The 14,023-nt window shown below is 33.2% G+C and overlaps 1 protein-coding gene across 1 annotated transcript; it reads right to left on the bottom strand.

Annotated features, from left to right (window-relative positions):
* Window positions 1-2,938: 2,938 nt before the first annotated feature.
* LOC110933560 lies at window positions 2,939-9,179 on the bottom strand. The gene is made up of 11 exons (XM_022176779.1): window positions 8,954-9,179; window positions 7,926-8,345; window positions 7,425-7,516; window positions 7,106-7,270; window positions 6,936-7,010; window positions 6,020-6,076; window positions 5,674-5,938; window positions 3,847-3,957; window positions 3,497-3,762; window positions 3,279-3,377; window positions 2,939-3,148 (listed from the first exon to the last, which is right to left on the bottom strand). Exons 1-7 carry the CDS (start codon window positions 9,177-9,179, stop codon window positions 5,702-5,704), a joined length of 1,272 nt encoding a protein of 423 aa, XP_022032471.1. The 3' UTR covers window positions 2,939-3,148; window positions 3,279-3,377; window positions 3,497-3,762; window positions 3,847-3,957; window positions 5,674-5,701.
* Window positions 9,180-14,023: the final 4,844 nt, after the last annotated feature.

Below are 14,023 nucleotides of genomic sequence, written 5' to 3'. Positions count from 1 at the left end.
GTGAATGGTGATCATGGATTTTGCTAAATTTCTATAAAAAAATGGTTGGTAGATAACAAATTGAATTGTTTAATCAACTTATATCTTCTACTATATATTTTAAATGTATAACTTTAGGGAAAATTACCAGACTAGCCGCTTGACCAGCCATTTTACGAAAATAGCCATTTGACCGGGCTTAATGGACCTTCCCATCGAAGTGAACTCCCATTTTTATGCACCTTCAATCCAGCCACAAACAAGCGGACACGTGTCCCTCTTACTTGACCAGGCTTTATGCACCTTCAATGTCAGCCGAGCCGCTACAAGTACAAGCCGAGCCGCTTCGCCCCCTGCCCCACAAGTACAAGCCGAGCCGCTACAAGTACAAGCCGAGCCGCTACAAGTACAAGCCGAGCCGCTACAAGTACAAGCCGAGCCGCTTCAGTAGTATTTTTTTTTTTAAATTTCAAAAAACATCAAAAAAATATCAAAATACATCAAAAAAATATCAAAATACTCTTTTCTCCATTTTTTTTATGAAGGCCGTCTAAGAAAAATATAAAAAAATTTATACACATACTAGCTTATATCTTTTAACTAAGAAATATCGTTTTTAAATATTGATGTGGACAGTGTTTCTTTTTCTAGCCATATTTTTTTATTGTTTTCAGGCCAAATAAACATTACTCAAAATTACTTATCTTTTTATTAATTTGCAGGTATCAAAATTATTTAATATTGTAATATTTTTAGGATTTATAAGACCGTTTTGTGTAATATTGATATAAGTATAATGTTTATTGTTTCTAATTCATCTCTTATCGAAATAAAGAAATATGTGAACAAATCAATTTGATTGCTATATATGTATAAGTTATGTTAGTGTATATGCAAAGGTTCAAAAAATGGTAGACAACAAATAAGTTCGGTGACTTTTAATATAACCTGTACATTTATATGTAAGTTAGATAATATTTTAAAAAATATACATAAATTACCGATAAAAATATATATAAATTTCCAATATAAATTACCGATATATATCATGATTAGTTATTTAAAAAATTATATAAACGATATTTTTTAGTTTTTTTTCCTGAATGTCTTGATATACATTTTATTAAAATTATAAAAAAAACTATTATTTTTTTATTCATAGGTTAAAATTATAAAAAAACTCACTTTTTTATAATATAACCTGCACAAGATGTAAAACTATTATTTTTTTTTATAAAAATGTAATGTCTTGTTCGTAAGTTAAAATTAATATTCATAGGTTTGAAAATAAATATTTTTTTATTTGTTTCGAAATATATATAGTCTTATGGACGTGTGCATATTTTTTTTAAAGTAATTGTTCGAAAAAAAAAGAAAAAAAATTAAACTAAACGTGACCAAAGTATGTATTCAAACAAAGATAACGAGAAGACAAAAAACACATGTGTGCAAAATCCAGATGTTATATATACTTACGAAATTATACATAAAAAACACATGTAAAGGCTTGGGCATGTGTTGAAAGCCCATAAATTCAAATGAAACGGCTTGGGGGTAGGTGGCATGCTGAAGCGGCTTAGATCCAGGGTGTAGCGGCTTGGGCATGGGTTGAAAGCTCATAAATTCAAATGTAAAGGCTTGGGGGTAGGTGGCATGCTGAAGAGGCTTAGATCCAGGGTGTAGCGGCTTGGAATGGGGCAAAGCGGCTCGGCTTGGACTTGTAGCGGCTCGGCTTGTACTTGTAGCGGCTCGGCTGACATTGAAGGTGCATAAAGCCTGGTCAGGTAAGAGGGACACGTGTCCGCTTGTTTGTGGTTGGATTGAAGGTGCATAAAAATGGGAGTTCACTTCGATGGGAAGGTCCATTAAGCCCGGTCAAATGGCTATTTTCGTAAAATGGCTGGTCAAACCGCTAGTCTGGTAATTTTCCCATAACTTTATCTGTATCATCTTATACTTAAAGTACTCCATTATACTTTTAAATTACCTATAATCCTTCAAATTAAAAGTTTGATTAGACGTGAGTAGGGACAATTCGTTGCTTTCCCTATTAAATTCTAAACCACTTTCTTTTAGAACTTTTTTTGTTAAAATTCCCAAAAGCTTTTGATTTAAAAAATCTAGTGCTATTTATATTTTGTTCGTAATAAAACTACATGTTGGCCTCTAAAGATAGAAAAGGTACATGTAGCTATCACATTACTACAGTCAATATCATTGCAAATTTGTAGCAATTGCCCTTTTATGACGGATTTACAAGCGAAAAACCAATTGTAAAATCCTTTATGTTGATCCGATCTATATACAATATGCTTTGCGACCTATATATTATGGACCGAAAAAAACTAGCCTTTTTATATGTGACTGAAATTTCTGCACAACTAGTTTTGCCACTGATTTTCCATCGTAAATTTTGTGATTGATTTTTTTCCGCAACAGAATTTGATGACAATTATTTTTTTATCTTGAATTTAGAACAATACAAGCTTTCATAGGACATGCAAGGGCCATGAATCCCCCAAACTTTCACATCTTACCTTATCACTACTAGAAAAAACATCTTTCTTGACATGCATTGCGTGTCATAAAAGGGTCTTTATGACACGCAAATGCGAGTCGTTGATTGAGGAGTCATAAAATTAACATGACATGCATTTGTGTGTCATGTTTTTATGACACACATTTAATGACACGCATTCATGACACACATTTAATGACACGCATTTAATGACACACATTGATGACACTCATTTTATGACACCTTTTAATGACACCCATTTTATGACACTTTTTAATGACACACATTCATGACAAGCATTTATGACACATACGTATGACATTCATTTACGCGTGTCATGCTTTTAATTGTATAAATTTTTTTTATAAAATTACTAATTTGCCCTGGATACATGTATAATAACAAAAACAATAAATCTTTTTCATAAAACAAATACACACATATATATACCAAAACAATCCATTACATAATCATTTGTCAAGTATACTACAAATATTTTAACGTTAACAAAAAAAGAATTGTTTGCCAATACATTATCAACACCTAAAATACGATTTATAACTTAAAAATAGAGTTAACCGCATAAGTCGACCAATCTTCACGAATGTCATCCATATCCACAGCCGAGTATTCTTCTACTCCTTTCCCAGCCTGAGACAACAATTAAATAAAATAAATCTTAAAAATCAGAATTTAATCCTAATATATGAATTTAAGCATTCTTTTGGATATATAAGTACATATTTCTCTAATATACAGACTAAAATATGCCTAAACTTACATTATCATTGTCAAGTATTTCAACTCCTTCGTAAGCTAACTCCTTCATGAACTTCATCACATAGTAGTCGCATTCAGTACCTCCTGGCTGACGTGGACACTACCACAATTAAAAATATCAAGAAATGTGAAACCATTGCAATTTAATTTTAAACTAAAGGGTTTCAATATTTACAATATCATTACAACCACAATTTAAATAAGGGATTAAGTGCTTACCCTAGCGTTAAACCAGATGAGTTTAACCATTATGTTGGCACCCAATGGCTTCTTCAAAATCCAAAATCCAAAATTCAATCAAAATAAATTAAGATAATAGGTCTTTACGAATACTTATTTAAAAGGAAAATCAAACCCGGGATTGTAGGGAAATATGACGATGTCATTGCCCTTTCTTTTATACAATCGATCTGCAACCACTCTACTTACATCCTCGATGTGTTTGGGTTTGGGTTTGTGTCCAGCCCATAAATATTTTTCTTGAACTACACAAACACATCATAATAATCCTCAAAAGCTAAAGTAGACTGTACTAACGCATCCAAAATTCAACTACTGAATAAGTTTACCTTTTCTTTTAAGACCATTCAAAACTATCCGTGTAGACTTTGTGACCATCGAAGTCGTAATCCCAAACTCCTTCGAGCTAAACTTCTTCCATTACGATGCCAATTTTCTGCCTTCGTAAAATCAAAATATCAAATTCATCAGTACATGAATTAAATATTCAAAACAACACAATTAGCAAAACTAGTAAATTTATTATTTTTTTAAATTTTTACTATCTTTATTTTTTATCATTCTTTATTAATTTTTAAAAAAATTTATTATTATATATTTATATATATATATATATATATATATATATATATATTTTTTAATTATTTAATTATTTTTTCATCTCATCTTTACCAAAACCTATCCTAACCTAAACCCATCCTAACCCAAACCCATCTTGACCTATTACCCATCCGACCTTTTCTTTAATACACCCATCCTGACCTATACTCATCCTAACTCAATCCCATCTTGACCCATTACCCAAACACACCCAACTTGCCCACTTTGCCACCACTAAGAGTGTCCATTGGAATTTAGTGTTTTAAATTGGCTAGTTCCATGTTTTTCCTACAAATGTTGAACTAGGTTCCTTTTGGTTACTAGGATGAGAATATCAGATATATCTATACTATATAATAAAAGAAACCATGTAATGGACACATGGCGCTCTATGAGGCGGTCTTAATTATTTTTTTAAATATTTATTATGAAAAATCAATTCTTAATAATATTAAATTTAAAATTTGTAGAAGAGATTTTAATGATAAAGATAAAGATAACTGATAATAATATATTAATTATTATAATCATATATTAATTATTAAAATCTAAAAAAATATATTAGTGTTTTAAATTTTTATAATGATAAAGATGTATTTAATTGGTAGGTTTAATTGGTTTTAGAGTTAATTACATAGTTGGTCCCTACGGTTTGCCCAAAGTAACATACTTAGGTACTAATAGTTTAAAATCACATTCTAGGTATTAACTTTTCATTTTGTAACGTTTGGAGATATTAACGTTATTTGTAGGTTTAAATTCAAATTCTATTAGTATCTAAGTATTAAGTATGTTGTTAACACCCTAGAAGTTAATATCTCCAAACGTTACAAAATGAAAAGCTAATACCTTAGAAGGTGATTCTTTTAATACCTAAGTATGTTATTTTATGCAAACCACAGGGACTAACTATGTAATTAACTATTGTTTTTATATTTTGATGATAAGGACAAGGATAACTGATAATCACATATTAAAATAAAAATATTTATTTTAATCAACTATTTCGTTAAAAGGATTTATTGCCAAAATCGTCCCCGAGGTTTGGGCACGTTTGCCATTTTCGTCCAAAATGAACTTTTTGTACCATTTTGCCCCTCACGTTTGGCATTTTTTTGTCATTTTCATCCAAATGACTAACTTAGTTAAAAAACACTGTTTAATGAGGGGTATGTTTGACAAGCGTGCCCAAACCTCAGGGACGATTTTGGCAATTAACTCAAGATGTAATTATTTTATTACTTAGTATATAAAATTATATTATTCAACCCGTGTAATACACGGGGTTCTAACCTAGTATATATATAGTTGAGTCTCTATTTCAATAAACATGTATTCTATAGGGAAACTATCAATAATGTCTCTATAGGTCTTAGAAATTAAAAAAAATTAATTTGTCGAGATGTTTAAACCAAAAAAATCCCAACAATCAAACTAAATAGTTAGCTATATTATGCTAATTTAAAATAATAATAATAATATGTGGAAAAAATATAAAAAAAAAACTTCTGGTTCAAACAGGTCGAATCCGACAGGTTAAGAAAAGAAATTTGTACCTTAGTATATGTCTAAAGCTCCAAAGTGTCAAAGATTCACCACGAGATCAATGGTATCTACAACGAGCATTGTAAGAACCTGGTCAAAGACTTCTTCTAGTTGCTCATTTTCCTCTTTAAGCAATTCTCCTTCCTCAGTATCAAAATCTTCAGCTTTAGCCCCTTCTGCTCTTTCGGTTTTTCTACTCGAACTTGCTGTGATCACCTGCTTAATTTCATCCACTATGCTTCGCACCTGATTTTCATCTAAAAGTGGTCCAGATACCTGCACCAATTATAATTAAGAATTCACATGTTTAGTGAAGGTCATATTGCCTGCGAAGTGAACAAAAATAAACTAACTAACCTGTATACATTCATTCAAGGCATCCAGCATACTTGCGCAGATTTCTATATCGGGTTCCTGCAACGACTAAACCAACACAGTGAGCACATTTTGCCACGCATAAGAATAACAAATTAATTAAAACTTTAGCCCCTCAATTTTAATAATGACATGTTTAGCCTCTCCACTGCGGTAATAACATGTTTAGCCCCTTAATTAAAACAACTTTTGCCCCTCAACTTGATTAATAAACAACTTTAGCCCCTCAACTTTAATAGTGACAAGTTTAGCCCCTTAACTAAAACATCAAACAATTTTAACTCTCATGATTTGCTTATTTTTATCTACATTTCGATCCCGCTGCGGAGCGCGGGTGGTAACCCACAATATCTGTTAAAAAATTAAAACAATTGTATATAATGTTTAAATTTTGTTTTTATCATTCTTTTTTCTTACTTATATAAAAAAGTTGACTTCTACAACTAAAAGCTGAAGGTTTCATAATGGCCAGGTTGGGTGAGACTCGGAATGCGTTTTATATAATATAAGACTGCTTCTATATAATTAGCGAGTCAAATGTCATTACAAACTACACTATGTCAATAATAATCTAACTTTACAAACGAAATGATCTAGTTCGACTAACTTGGCCCGTTTGCTTTCTAGCTAACTTTTTAATTATACTTGTTTGACATGTTAAAGATATAGAACAGAACCCCAATCAACTAAACGTTCAACAGGAAGTTCATTAATGAAGATACTTTTTGTAAAAATATAAATAAATCAAATGACTTTCATCGATAAACTTAAAAGTGAAAGGGGGATTTATTCATGCAAAAATAACATCAAGTGACATGTTTTATGTGCAAATTGAGCAAAAGTCCATAGGCTTATTTTATTTATTTTTTTATCGACTGTTCTAAAAATTAACACCTACTTGAAGCATGTAGCTGGTAGTGGGATCATCAGTCTCCATTTGAGATCCTTGCAACGACATGAGCACTTCCATTACCTTAACAAACAATCAAAAACCACGTCTATAAGTTCCATATTATATATAAGATGAGAATGTGTGTGTGTATATATATATAACAAACAAAAACATACCTGCTTAGCATCGTCTCTAAATTTTTCCTTCCTAACAGCCATTCCAACCAAACTAATGCATTCCATGGCCTTATCTCGAAGCATATGATTGGCTTTATCATTTGCATTAACTAATATAGCTTTTAAATAAGGCATGACTACATCATAGTACTTTTGGAAGTGTTCCTATTGATGTACAAAGTGTAAGTGAGACATTAAACGTAAACTAGAAAAGTTGTAAGACTAGAAACTATAAGTGATGATGTGTGAGTTACCTGTGATGAATCATCAACAGATGCTAACATATATGCATATTAATAAAGTAATAAACATATTTTACCTGAACTCGCGGGTTATTAAAGCCGTCCATTGCAGTAGCTAGAGCTGGTAGCACTCTTTGATGGTATTGAACTTGCAAGTCTGGGCCTAGATCTGTGGCCAATTATCCAATTGCATTAATTGTCCGCAACAATATGAAAACCCACCCGGAACAATCTGAAAACCCAAGGCCAACCCGCACCAAGACCCGCAACAATCTGAAACCCAAGCCCAACCAGCACGCTGACCCGCAACAAAACCTTAAAACCCATGCCCAAACCGCACATGGATCTGGAACAATCTGAAAACCAACCCGCAACAAGCTGAATACCCAGCCCAACCCACACCTAGACTAGACCCGAAACCATAACAACACTTGTCTTTTACTATAAAAACTCAAACATCATGGAATCAAAACCTCAAATGGACAAAAGACCCACCCAATCGACTAGAATGTATGTGTATTAAACTGAAAAATGAAAGAAATCTACTGAAATTACAAAGAACTTAGGAATGTACATACCGATTTTGGATGTTAGTGGGTTGTTGGTGATGACGGCTGCTGGTGTTGGTTTCGGAGCGGTGGATGAAGATGGAGGTTGAAGGTGGGGGTTCGTCTTGTGCCCGGTTGGTGGGTGTGGTGGTAATTTTGGAGATGGACTCGCCTGAAACAGCGACGGAGGTGGTGACGCGACGGGAATGGGGTGAGTGGTGGCGGTGGCGGCAGCGGAGGTGGTTGCGGTGGTGACGGCGGCAAGGGGGTTGCAATGGTGACAACGAAAAAATGTGGAAGTGGTGGTGACGGCGGCAAAAGGTGGGGATTGGTCGGAGGGGTTGCAAGACTTTGGCAGCAAGAGGGTTGGGGAAATGGGGTGAAGATTAGGAGGGAAATGAAAATAAGGGTAGATTTTGGCGCTCGGGGATGAGATACGAAATTTTTTGACTGGTCAACACTACATAGGTTAATTAATTTATCAATTTAATTTCTTAAAACAATCCCAACAAAAAGAAATTGTATTTATAAAATTTAGAGTAAACTGCCATTTTACCCCCTGAGGTTTAGACCAATTGGCACCTTTACCCCCTAATGAAATAATTGCAATTTTACCCCCAGGAGGTAAAATTGCAGTTTACTCTAAAATTTAAAAAAAAAAAACTATTTTTTGCCTACTGTATCGATAATAAAATTAACTATATACACATATACATAATATGCACACACGTACACATATATACACGCGTATACTATCTACATACATACACATTAGTACATACATACATATATACATTCATACACTAACACATAGGGATGAGCATGGTACCCGTTCGGTATTGAACCGGTACCGAAAATCCTCAAAAGTGGATACCGTTATCGATACCGAATATATACCCGGTAAGGTTCGGTACCGTTACGGTACCGGTATTTTAGTGTGAAAATCGATAAATACCGTACCAGACCAGTACCAAAAATATACCTGGTTGGTAAATTCGGTACCGGTACCCGGTACCATTTGCTCATCCTAACTAACACATACAGACGTACACACATACGATGCAATTGCATATACATAAACGCATACATACGACTTCCGCCACCATAATTGTCGCGGTTACGAGCCCAATCACCACCAGATACATCCACAACTGTAACATTAATCGTTGGCTTGAATCTTTTATTGGTGAATGAAGTCGTAACATTAATCGTCGTTGTCTGGCTTGATGAAGTAGTAACCCTTGTCGTTGTGGAAGCAGACGACGACTCCGGTGAAGTCAGCATCCACCATTGTCAATGTGCCAAAAGGTGTGGAGAGCGTGGGGAATGAAAGATGAGACCCTAACTATTTATAGGTGCCTTTTGGATTCAAGTGATTGGGGTGGGTTACGTAGGCAGCTGTTGGTGCAATCTAGGGTCCCGGTTAACTTTGGTTGGGGGTGGTGGCAGTGAGTGCGGACATTGTATTTGGTACGGTGGGCGGTGTGTAAGATGATGGAGTTTGGGGTTAGGGTTTGCGGTAGTGGGTTGTGGCTATGGGGGCTAATGTTGGCATTGGGTTTAAGTGGCAGAGGTGAAAGATGGGGGTGGCTATAGGTTGAAAGGTATATTTTTTAGTTAAAAAATAAGAATAAATTAATAAACTTAATTGGGTTTATAAGCGTGTGTCATTAATCGCGTGTCAAGATAGATCTTGTTTTTTAATGACGCTAAAATGATGACACACAAAAAGTGTGTCATAAATTTTGTAAAACCATGACATTTTTTTCTTGACATACACTTTCGAATGTCATAAAATGAGTGTGTGTCATTGTTTGTGTGTCAAGATAAATCAAGTTTTATTTATGACGCTAAAAACATGACACACAAAAAAGAATGTCATAAATTTATTAAATTTTGTAAACCATGACATTTTTTTCTTGACATACACTTTTGAATGTCATAAAATATGCGTGTGTCATTGTTCGCGTGTCAAGATTAGTGTATTTTCTAGTAGTGACGGGTCTTGGGTTAAAGTCTCACAAATGACAAAAATAAAAGAAATTTGCCCTTAAAAAAATAAATAAACAAATCAAATTGGTTTTTGAACCACTAGTGTCTTGTCAATACGCTACTTGAACGGGTTTCAATATATATATGGGTGGAAGTTGGTTACAAAGTTCATTTTTCCTACAAAGTGTACAAAGTCAAAAAACACCATAATGTCAACCATAAAACACACTCAAAACCCACAAATAACAAAGTGTAGATTACTAAAACTCCATATGTGTGGGTTTTGTGTTGTGTTTTGGATGATAAGACTTTGATTATCGAATGACTAAAATTAGTGTGTTTTATGTTGATTATCATGTTGTGTTTTATATTGATAGTTCTACGATGGTGTGTTTGAAGTTTTTATGAACTGTTAGGGTTTGGATATTGTGTTTTAGTGATCTTCACTCCGTTATTTATGGGTTTTGAGTGTGTTTTATGGCTGAAATTTTGATGTTTTATAACTTTGTACACTTTGTAGGAAAAATGAACTTTGTAGCCAAACCCCACCCTATATATATATGGTTGGGTTCATTTCAGAACTCTAAATAATTGCAGAACTTTCAGAATTCCTAATAAACAATCATTTTATATATATACTTTTTGTATTTAGGATCTTTTTATCATCTATTATATGTATTTTTATAATTACATACATTTTAAAAGTAGTTTACAAGTGCCTAATAGCCAAATTATATATATGTGTAATAACTAATTACATATATGTAAAAAAAACTAGTTTACATATGTGTAATTTTAAATTTACATATAAAAAATGATAAAATTACTCTTAACATGTAGGTAATCATAAAAATACACATAATAAATGATAAAATTATCCTAAACATAAAAATATATAAATAAAAAGATTGTTTATTAGGAGTTCTGCTAGTTCTGTAAATATTTATGGTTCTGAAATGATCCTTCCCCTACATATATATATATATATATATATATATATATATATATATATATATATATATATATATATATATAGGGGAAGGATGTATAGAAAACTTATTTGTACTAAGAAAACCTAGGAAACTCACTTTATAACCATTGATCAACATCATCTATGGGTTAGGGAAAATTGATGGTTTATTGATTTAAATTTAATACATAACTTATGTTGATGAGTGGGCCATGAGGGTATTTGTGTCAAAAATATCATATCTCATTCTCTCTCTTCTGTATAATTGTCACCATCACCATCAAAACCATCATGATCCATATCTCATTCTCTCTCTCTTCTTCTTTGAGAATTCAAAATATCTAGAACACCAAGAACATCATTCATCCACATCCAGATCTCTAATTCTCTCTCTTCAACATCCAAATCTCTAATTCTCTCTCTCTCTCTCTTCACATTCGCCGGAAAGAGTAAACCATCATCACCCCCATTCGATCTCTCCAACACAGTACGGCGGTACAAATCTTCATCATGTTCATCTAGAACACACGCACATATTAGTTTTAATTACTTTTAATCTTATCCATCCATTTTGAAGATCTAATGGTTGAAAAGTGGTTCTCTCGGTTCTTACAACTGGGTGTGGTTTTCATTTTAGCGGTCCCCTATATATATACATACATATATATATATATATATATATATATATATATATATATATAGGAAGGATGTATAAAAAACTTATTTGTACTAAGAAAACGTAGGAAACTCACTTTATAACCATTGATCAACATCATCTAAGGGTTAGGGAAAATTTATGGTTTATGGATTTAAATTTAATACATAACTTATGTTGATGAGTGGGCCATGAGGGTAGTTATGTCAAAAATATCATATCTCATTCTCTCTCTTCTGTATAATTGTCACCATCACCATCAAAACCATCATCATCCATATCTCATTCTCTCTCTCTCTTCTTCTTTGAGAATTCAAAATATCTAGAACACCAAGAACATCATTCATTCACATCCAGATCTCTAATTCTCTCTCTTCAACATCCAAATCTCTAATTCTCTCTCCCTCTTCACATTCGCCAGAAAGAGTAAACCATCATCACCCCCATTCAATCTCTCCAACACAGTACGACGGTACAAATCTTCATCATGTTCATCTAGAACACACGCACAAGTGTGTGAGAGAGAATCATTTTTGAAGATCTTCATCGTGTTCATCGGACGATTCTAGATCCGATAAGTGTTCTACTAACAGCAAGAACACACTTGATTTTTTTTGTTAAAAGGGTTGTCAATAACTTTTTGTGTGCTCAAAGTGTTCTAGTAAAGGGTTAATGTTCATGTATTTTGCAGGTTTTTGTTTTGATGTTAAAATCATTTTTAGTTTTTTGATATTTTCAGTTTGTTGGCCAATATTTATGGGTTGGGTTTGTTTTAGGTTTTATGAATTGGATTTGCTTTATTTTGTTTTCTGTTTTCTGTTTTTTGTTTAAATTGGGCATCCCAACTATTAGTAGATAATTAGTTTGAAAATCCATAATTGTTACAGAAAAGGTTTCAAAATTTTGTTGGTTAAGTTGTTCTTTTTTATAATTAGTGTTAAATGTTTCAAATTTTTGCAGGCATAACTAGTTACGTATGTTACATTTCTGCCAGCTACATTTCTGCTAGTTAGATTCTAAACTGTTTGTCATGTATGTTGTAACATATGTTACACTTTCGGACAATATATGGTGCATACATGGTGTTACATATTTTGTTTTGATATGAGTGGATATTGAAATGGTGAATGGTAATTGTTGTATCCTCATCTTAGCAAGTACTCTTTTGCTGACTACTAATATTTGTGTTTTTCATTTCTTGGGCAGGACTGGGACTGGGAAGAAACCTAACAAAACATTATGTGTGAAATGATGCAGATAATAACTCAAAATTTAGGGAGTCTTCAAGTTCAGTGCATAATTGGGTAGAAGGTAACTAGTGTTAGTTATGTTACTACTATTTTTTTAATTAGTAATTAAAAATACTGGATTGTAACTTGTGTTATTACGACTTGACCATAGCAGTTGCAACCAAACGAGAAGGGATCTTGGCAGGAAGAAAGGGAACTACAATATCGGATATGACAAAAGGTGGCCATAAAGCAAAAGAAGGTAGATGGAGAAACCGATGAAGAATGGGAACAAGAAGTCGATGAAGGGCAGGTGGTGGGTACCTTTGACATTGCACAGAAGTTACCCTCTAGTGTAACACATGTTACAAACATGTGTTACGCATGTTCAACCCCTTTGTTACAAAAAATCGGGGCTGCACATATGTAAGACATGTTTGTAACTTATGTTACACTAGAGGGTAATACATGTATGATCATTTTTGGATCATTTGTATATATTTAAGTTTGTATAAACCTACAACATCGAAACCCTCAAAAAGGTTACACATGTTACGACAGAATGGGAAATGTGTAGCAGCGTTCAATACTGTTGTTTCACTCTATAGTGTGTAACATGTGTGACATGGCGTTTATCAGCAAAACATATAACTTGTAAGGTGATACGGTTGTATCTTTCAAACATGTTTACCTATAAATACTTACATGTTACAGGTTGTATCTTTAAAACATGTTTAAACTGGAAACTGGAAACACTTACAAAATATAAAGCAGAGTTACACAAGATGTAACATGTGTAAACTGGAAACACTTGTGTAACATTTCGGTGTAACACATGTTATAGGTTGTATCTTTAAAACATGTTTACCTATAAGTACTTAAAAAATATAAAGCATAGTAGGAACACAACTTTTAAGGATGTTACATACGTTGTAGAGGAGATGTTACATGTGCACGCACAATTAACATGTGTAACATGGCGACAAGTGTCATGTGTGATCTTTTTTTGTTACCCTAGGGTGCTAAACGTATTACAACGTTCATAACGCACGTAAACTTATACTAACATCCATCCCTATGTCCATAAATGATCTAGAACATACTCCACGTTACCATCTTTACGAGTCTTCTATTGGCACTAAATTGTGGACACCGAATGTCAACGAGCAATATCATCCTATTATTGTTAAATCATATGTCACACTGGAAGAACTTCTTGCCATGTATAAGACTTATGACCAATAAGCTGGGTTCAGTGTAAAAAATATACGTTAATGCAGTT

This window comes from Helianthus annuus, chromosome 1 (genome assembly GCF_002127325.2).
Source record: "Helianthus annuus cultivar XRQ/B chromosome 1, HanXRQr2.0-SUNRISE, whole genome shotgun sequence".
NCBI classification, from domain to species: domain Eukaryota; kingdom Viridiplantae; phylum Streptophyta; class Magnoliopsida; order Asterales; family Asteraceae; genus Helianthus; species Helianthus annuus.
Note: the sequence above shows the minus strand (reverse complement) of the source record. Positions and strands in the feature narration are given on the sequence as shown.

What these genes read in the sequence shown, in the direction of transcription:
- LOC110933560 (XM_022176779.1), bottom strand. Translation starts at nt 9,179, where the DNA reads ATGCTGACTTCACCGGAGTCGTCGTCTGCTTCCACAACGACAAGGGTT. An exon ending in TATGTATATGCAATTGCATC is followed by an intron (nt 8,346 to 8,953) that starts GTATGTGTGTAC and finishes AGTGTTGACCAG; the next exon opens with TCAAAAAATTTCGTATCTCA. An exon ending in CCCACTAACATCCAAAATCG is followed by an intron (nt 7,517 to 7,925) that starts GTATGTACATTC and finishes AATTGGCCACAG; the next exon opens with ATCTAGGCCCAGACTTGCAA.